A 14,924-nucleotide genomic window follows, 5' to 3' on the forward strand; every position below is an offset into this window, starting at 1 on the left:
AGGCTCTGCCATCCCTGGGATTCTCCAGGCAAGAACTCTGGAGTGGGCTGTCATTTCCTTCTCCAATGCATGAAAGTGAAAAGTGAAAGTGAAGTCGCTCAGTCGCGTCCGACTCTTAGCGACCCCATGGACTGCAGCCTTTCAGGCTCCGCCGTCCATGGGATTTTCCAGGCAAGAGTACTGGAGTCGGGTGCCATTGTCTTCTCCGATTTGATACCTAGACTGCTTCAAATAGCCAAGCACAGAAACTAAGCAGCCACTTGAGGTGCTCTGAAAACAGCTGTTTTGGTATCTTTGTATTTAACTCTATTAGATAAAATGTTAGCGAAATAAGCCTCTTCACCAGACCTGACTTCTGGAGACAGGATTAGGAGCCCATAATAAAATCAGTGCTATGAATGCCATCCACAGATGACACCTGAAATTCACCATTTTCAGCTTCATCTTAGGCATTTGCTTCTATATCCCACCTCTTAGAAGTACAAGAAAGTGTTAGTCACTCAGTTGTGCCTGACTCTTTGTGACTCTAAGGACTGTAGCACATCAGGCCCCTCTGTCCATGGGATTCTCCAGGCAAGAATACAGAAGAGGGTTGCCATGCCCTCCTCCAGGGAATCTTCCCAACCCAGGGATGGAATCCAGGTCTCCCGCATTGCAGGTGGTTTCTTTATTACCTGAGCCACCAGGGAAGCCCAAGAAAAAGGGAGTGAGTAGCCTGTTCCTTCTCCCAGGGATCTACCTGGCCCAGGAATCAAACTGGAGTCTTCTACATTGCAGGTGGATTTTTACCAGCTGAGCTACCAGGGAAACCCCTTAGAAGTACAAGTTACATTGAACTCGAATATACCTTAAAATTTCTTGCATTGAATAAAACTAACCCACCTAGAAAACACATGCTTTTGTTTTATGCCACAAATCAGTCATTACTTTTTCTAGGACTCACTCCTGAAATCACTTTCCAGATTTTTCTCATCTGTAAAATGGTACCAATTATACCCACAACATGGAGTTTCTGTAAGAACAAAGCAAGATAATATTACCATGGCAAGTTGTCCCTTTCCTTGAGAGTTTTACTTTTTTTGCCTACTATCTTGGAGTAAGTATCAATTGTGCAAATTTTTACTCTCAAAAATGCCCTAATTCAGATATTAAAATATAAGAAAATCCCAGGTAGTGTATTTAAGCATTTGGGGTCTTAATGGCAGCAGTCCTTTGTGCTAGAAAAGTACAGCACAGGTAATTTTTCTATAACATTAAAACACATACTCTTTTTATATGAAGCCAGTGGTGCCAGTGGTAAAGAACCTGCTGCCTATTCAGGAAACACAAGAGATTCAAGTTCAACCCCTGGGTGGGGAAAATCCCCTAGAGTAGAAAATGGCAACCCACTCCAGTATTCTTGCCTGGAAAATTTCATGGACTGAGGAGTCTGGTGGGCTTCAGTCCATGGGACCACAAAGAGTCAAACAAGACAGCACAGAAAGTTTTCTTGGTAGACTGTGAAACTTGAAGGTAGTCTCTTTTCATCCTCAAATCATATGATATAACAAGATTGAGCTGGTGTCTTCTATGTCTTTTTTGCATTGGCAAGCAGGTTCTTTACCACCAGAGCCACCTGGGAGCCCAAATGTCATGTTAATGTGCTCTTAAATAGTAGAGCTGGGAAGAGAGCTAACTTCTACTGGTTCCTAGTGCAGTATTCTGGAAACAGAGAAATGTACAGCCTTATCAAAAATGATAAGTATAATTAGAACTGAGAAGAGCTTTGGGGAAACTCTATGAAGATCTGGTACATGGCTGTATTCAATCTGATATTTTTTATTAAATTGATGAGCCAAGATTTAGACAGTATTGTGTTGTGAAGCGTTTGTTGAAAGCCCCTCATTGCTTATGGTTTATGGTGAGCTGAACCACTGAAAGTTCAAATGGGCCAAAAAGGCACTATTGATGTTTAAGCGAAGGAAAAAAGCAAAGTAGATGATATCAAAGAAGCAGTTCAGCTTTCAGATGATTTTGGAATAGAGGTACTGATAACAAATAATTTGTTTCCCTGTGAATTTTCTCCTTTTCAATATTTTACAACCCTCATATTTTCTAGCAGTAATGTTAAATTAATTTTGTTCTCTTAAAGGACAAAGATACCTATTGAGAAAGCTGGTACCCTGATGTATGATAGTAGTGTTTCTGTAACTACAGCAATTGCAATATTGTTCTTAAAATTAATATAGCATGTCCAAAAAGTGAAAACCATTTCAGAAGAAATTTTTACAGGTTTATAATATATACATTTAAAAATTATTTTATAATAAATCTCTTCTAGAGAGATTAGAGATATCTAGATAAAGATAAAGAGAAGGTTGATGGCTTTTTTAAAGAATTTATTTATTTTTGGCTGCACAGCATGTGGGATCTTAGTTTCTTAACCAGGGATTGAATCCATAACACCTGCATTGGAATTACAATCTTAAATTAAAAGCCCCTGCTTTTAATTTTTTAAAACATTTTTAAAATCAGTGATGTTTCCTTCACCTGTTTAATCAGAGATAGTCCTCTTTTTGATTGTGTACAACCTTTTTTTTTAATTAAAATAAATGGTTGCATTTAATTATTGGACATCTATAAAACAAAAATTACTTTCTTTTTATTTTATTCTAAATTGTGAAATAAGCAAGTGATAAAATTTTAGAAAACACTATTTCTGTACTCAAATGCCATCTTTAAGCTTTTTGTTTGATTGTTTGTTTTTTGCTATTCTCTTTATTTAAGGAATTCTGAAGGAGATCAGCCCTGGGATTTCTTTGGAAGGAATGATGCTAAAGCTGAAACTCCAGTACTTTGGCCACCTCATGCGAAGAATTGACTCATTGGAAAAGACTCTGATGCTGGGAGGGATTGGGGGCAGGAGGAGAAGGGGACGACAGAGGATGAGATGGCTGGATGGCATCACTGACTCGATGGACGTGAGTCTGAGTGAACTCCGGGAGTTGGTGATGGACAGGGAGGCCTGGCGTGCTGCAATTCATGAAGTCACAAAGAGTTGGACATGACTGAGTGATTGAACTGAACTAATTTAAGGAATGATTCTTTTCTAAAGATATCATGGTTGAAAAGCTTCAAAACGCAGGAATCGTTTCCACACGTTTGTGACACACACGTGTATATCTGTCTGCTATACAGCATTCAGAAAAACCTTTCAAAACTAATTATGTCATATCGCCCTTCTTGATAATACTTGCATATTTCTAAGAATAAATTCCTACTCCTCACCACATCAGTTTAGTCCTGCATGGTCTGGCTATTGTCTGCTCACCACACACCTCCTGCTTCTCACTAGCTTTCTTCATCCCCTCAGATAGAGAGAGCTGTCTCCAGTCTTTGCCCACAAACCCCCTTTACATAGAAAACCCTTCTCAATGTGACTACTTCTCCTTCCAATCTTTGTATGCAGCTTGCCTGCCACTGCCCTTGATCAGTACTTCCCTTATTCCATTTATCGTAATTTGCCAATATGTGTCCCTATTATATGTATATTATAAATATTTATGTATACATAAGGAAAGGAAGTATTTCTATTCTGTTTAGCATTATGTTCTATAATCATTCAATAATACATAGTGAATGAATGAGTTTATTTATTCATTCACATTTGACCAAATCTTCTGCTTCTGACCATTGCTATCCTCCTGTCCACACAATCAGCCTAGGACCATCAGAAATAAGCCTATAGTCAGGTAAAATCAAATTTATTGATCCACTGTCAAGAGGAATAGCATACACCAGGATTTAGGGGAAAGAGTAGGGTTAAAGTAAAAGTTAAATGAAGAAATATTTGATAGATTCATTTCAAAGCAGGGCTGTGTGTAATGGGGTCAAAATCAGGTTTAAACCAAAAAGTCCCTGCGGGGTCTTGGTTCCTTGGAAACTACAAAATTAAGATAGATGTGAAATGTGGCATCCAAAAACCCTTATCTGGGTTCTGCATCTGAGCTGGAAATTGAGAATTCTTCTATCAAGGCCCTTTACATACTTCATGTATAGTTAAGATAGCCAAAGTTGAGATAATTCACCTTATTGATATGATTTAAAGAAATCACTTACAGAGAGTCTATGATTTTAGAGAAACAAGATTTTTCAGGGAGTAAGAAAAGAGTAGTCATTCAACAAAGGGTGTTGCTTTGACACATGGAAGCTGTGGTTTGTCCTTGGGGGAGCCATGATGCTTGTTGAGTTTGCAGCTGGAATGATGTGCCTTTTATGAGTTGGCAGGGCAGATATTGACCGTCAGAGCTACTTTTCACTCTATCACTTCCTATTCAGAAGTCAGTCATCTTATAATGACAGCTGACATCGTGTCCCATTGAGTGCTCTTCATGTCCTCCGTTTTGCCAGAGCTCTTCTTAGAGCCCCTTTTACATCTTGGTTCCTTAGGCTATAGATCAAGGGGTTGAGCATGGGTGTGATCACAGTGTAGAACACCGCGATGATCTTGCCCCCAGCCCTGGAGGTCTTTGACTGGGGTCTCATGTACATGAAGATACCAGTTCCATAGAATAAGGCCACCACTGTCAGATGGGAAGCACAGGTGGAGAGAGCCTTGTGCCTTCCAGAGGCTGACCGCATCCTGAGAACCGTCAGAAGGATTCGGGCGTAGGAAACAACAATGAGGAGAAAAGGAATAAATACGATGACAACAGTGAAGACGAAAACAACCATCTCGGTAAATGAGGTGTCAGTGCAAGCCAGCCGCAGGATGGAAGGAACCTCACAGAAGAAGTGATCCAGGACATTGGGCCCGCAGTAGGGTAAACTCAAGGTGAAGATGTTGATGACTGTGGAACTCAGGAAACTACTGGCCCAAGAAATGCCTGCCAACTGGACACAGGTGCTTTGGTTCATAATGACTGTGTAGTGAAGAGGGTGGCAGATGGCCACATATCTGTCGTAAGCCATGACTCCAAGGAGAACGCACTCAGTCATTCCCAAGGAGAGGGAGAAGTACATCTGAGTAGCACATCTAGGAAACGGGATGGTCTTCTTTCTGCCCACCATGTTGGACAGCATTTGTGGGACATCAGTGGATGTGTAGCAGATATCCAGAAAGGATAAATTAGTGAGGAAGAAGTACATTGGAGTTTGGAGACATGTTTCTATCTGGATGATAGTGATAATAATAATATTCCCCACCACGGTTAATAAATAGAAGAACAAGAACATAATAAAAGGAATGAGCTGCATCTTTGGCTGTGATGAGAGCCCCAGGAACACAAATTCGGTCACAGTGAAGTTTGTTGTTATCATATTCATTTTTGAGGCGACCTCTCTTTCATAAAACCATCCACTCACCTGAAGAAGAAATCAAATGCCTTCTAGGTCACAATGTTGGAGATTTAGGATGTAAGAAGGACAGCAAGGAGAAGTCTTGGTCTGATGATGTATCTTGAGTATCTGAGTTGTATTACAAGTGGAAAGCATTTCTTCTGCTCTCAAAGGAAATATTCCAAGAGAATAGTCAAACTCAAATACTGATGAAGTGAAGTAGATATTCTTGTCTTTTCTCTAAGGGTGTGTGCTTTTGGCTGTTCACGATCTTTTCAAGGCTTCCTTGGGGGCTCAGTGGTAAAGAATCTGCCAGCAATGCAGAAGACATAGGAGACACATGTTCGATCCCTGGGTTGGGAAGATTCCTGGAGGAGGGCACCGCAACCCACACCAGTATTCTTGCCTGGAGAATCCCATGGACAGAGGAGCCTGGTGGGCTACAGTCTAGAGGGTCACAAAGAGTCAGACAGGACTAAAGTGACGGAGCATATACACATGCAATCTTTCCAAATTATACTCATTCTTCAAAACCTTACTTATGCTTCTCTCTTCAAATAGATCTAATTATGTCTGTGTTCTACACCTAGCAATAGCATGTTGTAGCACTCAAGTAAAAAGCAATAAAGGGCTTTGCTTCATGTGCTACCCGCTAACCTTAAAGTAAAAGCCAGAACGGCAGCCTGTGTATCTTCTGTATCACCTTGATGCAGCTTTCTAGTGATTAGAAACTCTGATACCCTAAGAAGAGAGTGTGCGCACAATCACAAAACCAGCGATGGATCACACTAATCACCAGTCCTCCCAGCTTCACAACTTTCGTGCAGTGGGGTTTTGGATGGTTTTATTATCTATCTATCTGTCTATCTATATACACACACACACAATAAGAATAATGATAGAACCAAGTTTTGAGGATTAAATAATGTGTATAACGAATTTGAGACAATGTTTACATGTAAAAAATTATTCACAAATAATACCTATTCACAATAATACCGACTATTAACAGCCATAATAACATACAGTGTTCCTGCATTTATCCAGAATTTAGTTCTCTAATAAAACATTTCAGAGAAATAATAGCATTAAAAAGGATCCAGACAAGTTAAACTTACTTGGTTGGTTCACTGAGAGTTCCTTAGCTTCCATGCCTTGTGTTTACCTACTCTTAGTTTATGCACAGAGTTATCAATAGTGTGTGTGGTTAACTGATTTGCAGCAGTTCAAAAGCAGGGAGTTAGAAAGGTATGGAGTAATGAAGGGTCCTAGAGGTGGGCACAGTTACAATATCAAGAAGCTGCCAGTTATTCATCTACTCATTCTTCATTCTTTTTTTTTTAATATACATTTATTTATTTTAGTTGGAGGTTGATTACTTTACAATATTGTATATCACCATACTTCATTCTTTATTTTTCTTTCTTTCTTCCTTTGAAATCTGTCTTTTCAATAATCTAGTATGTACCAGATGCTAGGCTTGCTCTGATAAACACAGCAGACATTTTGATACTCTCATAAACCCTACTGTCCATATAAAGTTGAGATGAAGGAAACAAATTGATTCCCAAGAAAGTGAGGAATCTTCATAAATGTCCCAAGAAGACATTTATGAACCAAGTAGTTGCAGATCATGAAAAAGACTACTTTATGCAAAACATCATTTTCAAATAATATTAATTTGCATGTGATACATTTTAGACAGTCATCTTATATTTTGATTTAAATCAAGACTTTTCAAATCAAACAGCTCAGTGAGCTGATAAACCAAATGATCTAACATATGAAGTTCAGAGATAAAGCAAGGATGGGTCTGGACAGAGGCCTTTCAGACTCTCCAAACAACAGTCAGAAAGTCCTTCTGAAAATGAGCCATTCTGGTACTGTTAAGAAGTGATTGGCAAGAAAAGAAGGGATATGCAGAGTGAGTTTCTCAGTTGGCAGCGAGCTGGCACACAGTGAGCAGGGTCCGCCGCTGGAGAGCTGAGATCACAGGCCTGGCTCCGCTTTTCACCAGCTGGGAGGCCTTGCTTGCACAATTCAGACTACCATTCTGTGCTTAACTTTACTTACTTGAAGGACAGGCACAAGAGTGGGCATTCTCATAGAGCTGATGGACCAGGTGAATGAGATGATACATGTGAAGCACCTAGAGCAGAGTTAGCCATATCTTGTAAGGATTCAAGGTATATTAACTCCATCATTATTTTATATACATATATATGTGATCCTCATTAGGGGATCTTTGGTAAGCGCCCAAGACAGGAATTATGAGCACTCTTAATCTCTACACCACATGATAGATAAACTAAGTCTTTTAAGGATAAAAAGAAGGGAATGGCTACCCACTCCAGTATTCTTGCCTGGTGAATTCCATGGCCAGAGCAGCCTGGAGGGCTACAATTGGTGGGTCATCAAGAGTCAGACATAACTGAGCAACTGAGCACAGACATGCGCGCACACACACACTGAGGTAGTTAAATCACTTTTCCAGCTGAACCCAACCCCCAGGAAAAAAAAAAAAAAAATTCTATATGGAAAAGAAGAAAACCATCCCTTAAAAAGTGACATTAAGTGCTACCTATTATAATTCTCTATTACATGACAAACTGTTTAAGTACTTTGCTGATAGTAAATCATATCTTCACAACTCCAATAGAACTTATGTCCATTTTAAATATGAGAAAATTGATGGTCAGAGAGTATACAACTGTCTCAAAGGTAGGATATTTAGCAAAGCCATACATTTATACTTGAGTTTACCTAAGTCCAAAATGCCCTTTAGTTAAATAATTTATTGTTTTATTTTATTATTGTTATTTTAATATCTCAATAAACAATTTAAGTCAGAAACACCACAGATAAAATACCAAAGTTGATGTACGGCAAAACCAATACAATATTGTAAAGTAATTAACCTCCAATTAAAATAAATAAATTTATATTAAAAAATACCTAAAGCTGTTAAATGTTGTGTAGAAATAGTCTTCATATCTGTCCTCACCACATATTCATGCAAAAAAAAAAGACATGATATCCATGTGTAAAAACTAAAATTCCATGAAAATAAAATAAAGCTGCTTCTATGATAACCACAAATGAGATGCTGCTATAATCCAACCCAACCTTTTTATAGATTAAAAATAAAGATAATGAATGCACAGTGAAATCCCTAAGTTATTTGAGTTTTCTCATCTAGGCTGAATTTTAGATACTTGAGGGATGATGTCCCAAGATCAGTGATTAAAATTTAATTAATGATTTGATCTGAGGGAGTCCTGGTTGCTGTGTGTATCGGTTGCTCCCTTCTTTTCCATCACCTACATTTGAACCATTACCAGGTTATACAATGCCTTCCAAGTGACCAGAGTGTTCTCAACCTCCCGTGTTGCCTAATTCTGGCAATCATAAAGGTAAATGCATTCAACACAAAAACAGCAAACTCAAGTGCAGGCATCAAAGGCCGTGCACAGAGTCATGTCCTAAAATCAACTGGAATTTAGAGATGATTGTGACCCTCATATACTCTCAATTGTACACATGGAATATTTGAACCCTAGATTCTCTTCTCCTTGATCACGCTAAACTCTGGAATCATCCACAATTGCATAGCTGATAAATGCAAACTGTTTATAAGGAAACTGTAAGGGCAGCATGGAAACTTACTAGTTTTTAACCGCAAGTGTATCATCTCACTTTCCTAAGTTTACTCATTTTCAAAATGGACATTAAAACATTCAGACCACTACATCGTTCCCTTGTTATGAATCTAAAGGGAAGAAAAGAAGGAAAAAAGCAAGTAAGGAAGAAAAGAAGCAAGGAAGGAAGGGAGGGAGAAGAAGGGAAGGAGAGAGGAAGAAAGCAAACTAGAAAGTTAATATTAATTACTTTCAATGTGCAAAGAGCCAGCTGAGTCAAATAATGTCTCCACATAATAATATAACTTAATCTCATAATTCTCGACTCCTGAATGTACTATAGTTGGGTGTTGTCGCTTATTTGATTTTAATGTCAATTCCCAGTCCATATCCTTAATCAAAATCTCTGCAGATAGGACTCAGATATGGTATTTTTATTATTTTTTATTTTTTTATTTTAATTTTAATGTTTACTTAATTTTCCTTTACAATACTGTATATGGTATTTTTAAAAGCCCCAGAGGTGAGCCCTTGAAATCTTATTCTTTCAACATTTTACTGGGAAAAAGATATAATTGTGGATTAGACAAAGATAAGCCTGAAATATGTTGGGAGTTCCATTTGTTACTTCCACTTTTTTTCCCTACTGTGTTCCAGCTTTTAAGAACCGTTGTGTGAAAACCATCTAAAATGTACAACATTCATCTAAGACTTTTTTCAAAATATCCAATTACATTTTGCTGGAATCTCCCAGTGAAGGGTTAATGTGGCCACAATAGGGAAAGTGGAGATGTGCTGCTTGCAAACAAGATGTTCTGCCAAGGAGACGGACACAGCCTTGAGATTGATGGTCCCTTGCAAATAAGGGAACATTCCCTTCTTGTGATAAGGGCTCTGGACAGACTCTGCAGAAGGCCGGAATTTCACTCCCCTTTGCTGTACGATAACATGTATGCACCTGTGCTGTATTGAAAAGGTTTATTCATGCAGTCTGGAATTCTGCCTAGGGGGGCTTTATAATAATAAAGCCCAAATAGTTTGGGCAGTTCTGTTTTGTTCCTCCGGCTGGAGTGTGTACGTGTCGTCTGTCCTTTGTGTGTCTTGTTTTATGTCATTTCACTCGTAATCTCCAACACCCAGCTTAGATCCCCATTAGTTATCATCCCCCTCAGACTGCACTGACCCTGGCATTATGGTGGAAGTTACCCAATATGCCAAGGAGGAATAGTACATGGTAGACACAGCCTCCTTTAACATAGATTTTCTCATTTGAGTCTCAGGACTCTGGAAACAGAGGGGACTCCATTAGACTGATATCAGAGCAGATCACGTGATTTGATTTGCAAAGTCCATAAGTGATATGAAAAGTGATTAAACATTTCTCATATTAATAGACATGCAGTCTAGGGCCATGGTTATCCCAAGAACATATTACAAACCCTGGAGGCTTCTTGATCAATATAAGATTATAAGCTAATGTGATCCATGGTTTATCATGACATTATGTATGTGTTTATATGTGCATGTATGTATAAATATATGTAAACACATGTAAAAGTTTCCAGGCAGCACAGTGGTAGAGAATCTACCTGCCAATGCAGAAGATGCAAGAGAGAGGGCTGCAGTTCCTGATTGGGAAGGTCACCTGGAGCAAGAGATGGCAACTTGCTCCTGTATTCTTGGCTGAAAAATCCCATGGACAGAGGATGCGGGAGGGCTACAGTCCACAGTCAAGAGTCAGACTTGACTGAGCGCATACAAACACACATAAAAGCTAATACATTTAAATATGACCATATATGGCATTTTAAAGAGAAAAGGATATAGGGAACACATTATGCCTGATCTTCTGGATGAGTTCTCATCAAACTTTAATATACACAGGAATAGCATAGTTTTCTTGTTAAAATGCAGATTCTGAGTCAGGGCCCAAGAGTCTTCTTTTCAAACAAGATTTCCATGATGCTGGTTTTGAACCATGCTTTTGAGTAATACAGTTTTAGCTAAATTGTAAGAAGTTTAAGTTTTATTCCGATTACAATATTTGCAAATTTTAAGCAGTAATACACTGATCTGATTTATATTTAAAATTACTTTTATTTAGGTAACAAAACACAGGGCAGTGGTACCAATTAGGTGAGAAAATTTGTGGCTCCTCAGATTTGAATTGTGAAGATGGCTAAAAATGGAAGAAAAACGAAGAAAAACCAGTTTTGTTGAGTTCATGCATGGCCTCCATCCTTGCCACTATGGTTAATCTGTAATGGTCTCACTATTTAAGTACAGGGCTTTCCAGGGAATAAGGTTCACCAACATTCACGTTTTGGGTCCTTTTTGCAAAAAAGACCCTCCAGGGGACACTTAACATTGGAACATGAATACTACCTTCACAGTCCTTTCCAAGAGATCCATCCATATATCTCGCCCAGACTTCCCTGTCAAGTATTTTCCAGTGTTATCCTGAGACCCTGTTCTGTCAGTCAACTAGTTGTTGTTGTTCAAACGCTAAGCTGTGTCCGACTCTTTGCAGAATGCAGTTGTGTCTGACTCATGAACACCAGGATTCCCCGTCTTTCATCATCTCCCAGAGTTTGCTCAAACTCATGTCCACAGGGTCAGTGATGCCATTCAACCTCTCATCCTTTATCGTCCCCATCACCTCCTGCCCTCAATCTTTCCCAGAATTAGGGTCTTTCCCAATTAGTCAACTCTTCACATCAGGTGTCCAAAGTACTATTTATAAAAGTGTAGGGACACATCTCAGACCCCCCCCCTTCTTCCCATGCTAAAAGAAAAGCAAGATATTCATTGTACTCCATGTTATGCTGCATGTACATACTCTGGTCCTTAATTTGCATCCCTAACACTGCTGCCTACCTAAAGGAATAAAAATTTCTTAGAGGATAGAACAGTCTATGCTTTACAGTGAGAAAATAAATAACTTGTGCCTGAAATATTCTGTTTAGAAAATGTAGATGCTTCTACAAATGATTGGGGCAGAGACTAAATAAATCAATCTAAAGAGCTGCAATATCTTAAATATCAAAATAATTTTAATAATAACTGAAAAAGAAATTTCAATCGCAACTTAGTGAGTCAATGAAAGCCAAGGACTTCAAGGCTTCTCAAAAAATGAAAAAAGCACAGATAGTATAAGAGTAAACGTGATAGATTATTTCATTTTTAATGTGCTTTAAAGGTTATGATTTAATTAAGTATATGACATAGAAGTTCAAATAAATACATATATGTGAATGTTTTATTGGTATAGCAGCAAATGATAAGTATAAATAACTATTTTTAAGAAGTTCCAATAAAATTAGAAGTTCTACAAAGAACAATAAGGAAAACCAGCATTGATGAATATTACTATTAATAATAATCAATAATTGTCATATCAAATAAATAAGTTGAGACAAAGTAAATAGATAACAGTTCTTAAATGAAAGCTAATTTGTGCAGACATAATCGCTGACATTGTAGTGGAAACCTGAGTGTGTTTATTAACTAGAATAAAGCTATCAGAAGATTAAATTATTTTTCAATAATGTTATATATTAAATTAATATATAATATTATTTAATGCTGGCTGACATTTTAAAAAATAATTTTAGAATGAGATGTCATTTTGCACAAGAAACTATTGTTTAAAATGGTGGACATACCGATGCACGATACAGCATGCTTGGGGCTGGTGCACGGGGATGACCCAGAGAGATGTTATGGGGAGGGAGGTGGGAGGGGGGTTCATGTTTGGGAACACATGTACACCCGTGGTGGATTCATGTCAATGTATGACAAAACCAATACAGTATTGTAAAGTAAAATAAAGTAAAAATAAAAATTTAAATAAATAAATAAATAAAATGGTGGACATAAATAATCATATTGACATTAAAATTTAACTATTAAAAAAAGAAAAGGAACCACTTGACACATTGCTCCTATTTTATTTACTTTAAGAAAACTCATCTACTTTTCAATAAGAAACTTCTGCTGGCCCGAGAATATTTTTACTTGTTTTTGTATTAGTTCAACTCCAAGGAAGCTCTAAATAATATTAGTAAAACATAAAAAGATTACAAATAAGTCTATGAAAAAAATCTTAGCTAAACACTGAATAGAGACATAATGAAGAAATTAAGCCTATGGTATTGATGTTAACCATATTTTGCAAGCACTGCATTAGGAATGTTTTGTCTTTGTTAAGTATATTGAATTTAAACAGTTCAAAAGAATCAATCATGACAAATGTTTAATTATAATACAAATTCTTAAGTTTCTTGAGGAAACAGTGAATTCTTGAATCCTATAAGGATGCACATGTGCTGATAACTTGTGCTTGATTAATCCTTAGAGATCATTCTTTTTGGTTTACCACTTTTATAAGCCAGTCCCTTACATGCTTTCCAGACTCTTGCCAATACGGATTAGTGAGAACCCATAAATTTTTAAATATGCATTTCCCCTAAGAGCAAGTTTTTATTTCATCATCTGGGCAAGTGATATTTAACTTTTGCTATAAAGGTGATATGGAGTGGTCAGGTTGAGTGTTGAGGAGAATTACACAAGCTCGTAAGTTGCTAAGTACAGTCACTGAAAGAATTTGTCCCGGGGAAAGCTGATTCTTTCAGATAGGGGAAGTTAGGGATTGCCTCTTAAAGCAAGGGATTTTGTTTTTACCTCTGTTCTTGTCTGCCCAATGTCCCTATCCCATTACTTTATGATCTCAATTATTCTCTCCATCATTTCATATAGCTTATGATAAAACCCCTAGCATTTAATTAATAAGTCTTTTCTGCAGTTCTTACAATCAGGCCCTGGCTTAAACCTCAACCTGAACTTTCCTAAAGGACTAAAGTGGTTGGGAAACTCCTTCAAACCTACCGCTGGGGCATTCCAAACGTTCTTTCATGTTCCCAGTAGAATAATTCTAGTTTTCAATTTAAAAGACCCCAAGAATTTTACAACCGATATTGTCATGGTCATGATGAATGCTACAACCAACTGATTTTCAGTGTTTTGTTCTCTGACTGCATTCCATGGTATGGAATTATCACTGGTGATAATTTAAACTATCAAGACGCCACTACCTGCCAGGGCTCACCAGTGTCCCCTTTCTCTGGCAAGTGGCATATCTGCACATTTTTTAACTGTCAGCAAACTAATCCAGAGATCCAGTTAAAAGGTCTGACTCTAGGACTACACCCAATGTTAAAAGATGAGATCACTAGGCAACATGTAACCTAACTCCTGATTTTTGCTTTACTGAATGCACACAATGGCTTGCCTAACCTGTTGATTTCTTTCCTGGATTAGAAAGAATAAGAATGAAGAGTTATGTAGTTGAAGAATGATTGACTTTCTACCCACCCCCAACCCTCTTCTCTTTAGCAAATTTGCCACATGGGCAAGTTGGCATCCAATTGTAGGTGGACCACATAGGCAAAACAGCATCCAAAGGAAGGTCAGGAGAAGTCAGCAGTTTGTACACTATGGAAGAATGGTGAAGAATCTAACCTCTTACTTTAATGATTCACCAAGATTATTTCTCCATTTTCCCTTTACAAATTGTCATGGCTGAGCAGGATCTTGGTAACTGGTCTTCAGACAAGAGTTCACCTTCTCCCCAGGTAGCTGGCTTTTCTGTATAAAGCACCTTTCTTTTTCACCAGCATTTGCCCCTTGATCATTGCTTTTGAGTGATGAGCATCTGAACCTGAGTTGGTAACAGAAATAGGTATTCTGATCCCAATCTTTTCTTTGTATTTCCTCCCCTCCTTGAAAATTTAACTGACTTAGTTCATGTAGGTTCATCTCCTGGAGCAGAAAGCAGGATGGCAAATGATGGGAGACCATCCAGAAGGAGAAGTGGAAGCTATCTGAGCACCCCACAGACATATAGATACCTATTTGTGTATTAATATTCAAAGGTACACAGTAGATATAATTGCTATATATATATCTGGA

The 14,924-nt window shown here is 38.0% G+C and overlaps 1 protein-coding gene across 1 annotated transcript; it reads right to left on the reverse strand.

Moving 5' to 3' along the window:
- Positions 1 to 4,368: 4,368 nt before the first annotated feature.
- On the reverse strand, positions 4,369 to 5,304 carry LOC128061024 (olfactory receptor 2G3-like). Its single transcript, XM_052653384.1, has one exon. It carries the CDS (start codon positions 5,302 to 5,304, stop codon positions 4,369 to 4,371), a length of 936 nt encoding a protein of 311 aa, XP_052509344.1.
- Between the last annotated feature and the right edge of the window lie 9,620 nt (positions 5,305 to 14,924).

The sequence above is a fragment of the Budorcas taxicolor genome, chromosome 15, assembly GCF_023091745.1.
Source record: "Budorcas taxicolor isolate Tak-1 chromosome 15, Takin1.1, whole genome shotgun sequence".
Classification (NCBI taxonomy): Eukaryota; Metazoa; Chordata; class Mammalia; order Artiodactyla; family Bovidae; genus Budorcas; species Budorcas taxicolor.

What these genes read in the sequence shown, in the direction of transcription:
- LOC128061024 (XM_052653384.1), bottom strand. Translation starts at nt 5,304, where the DNA reads ATGAATATGATAACAACAAACTTCACTGTGACCGAATTTGTGTTCCTG.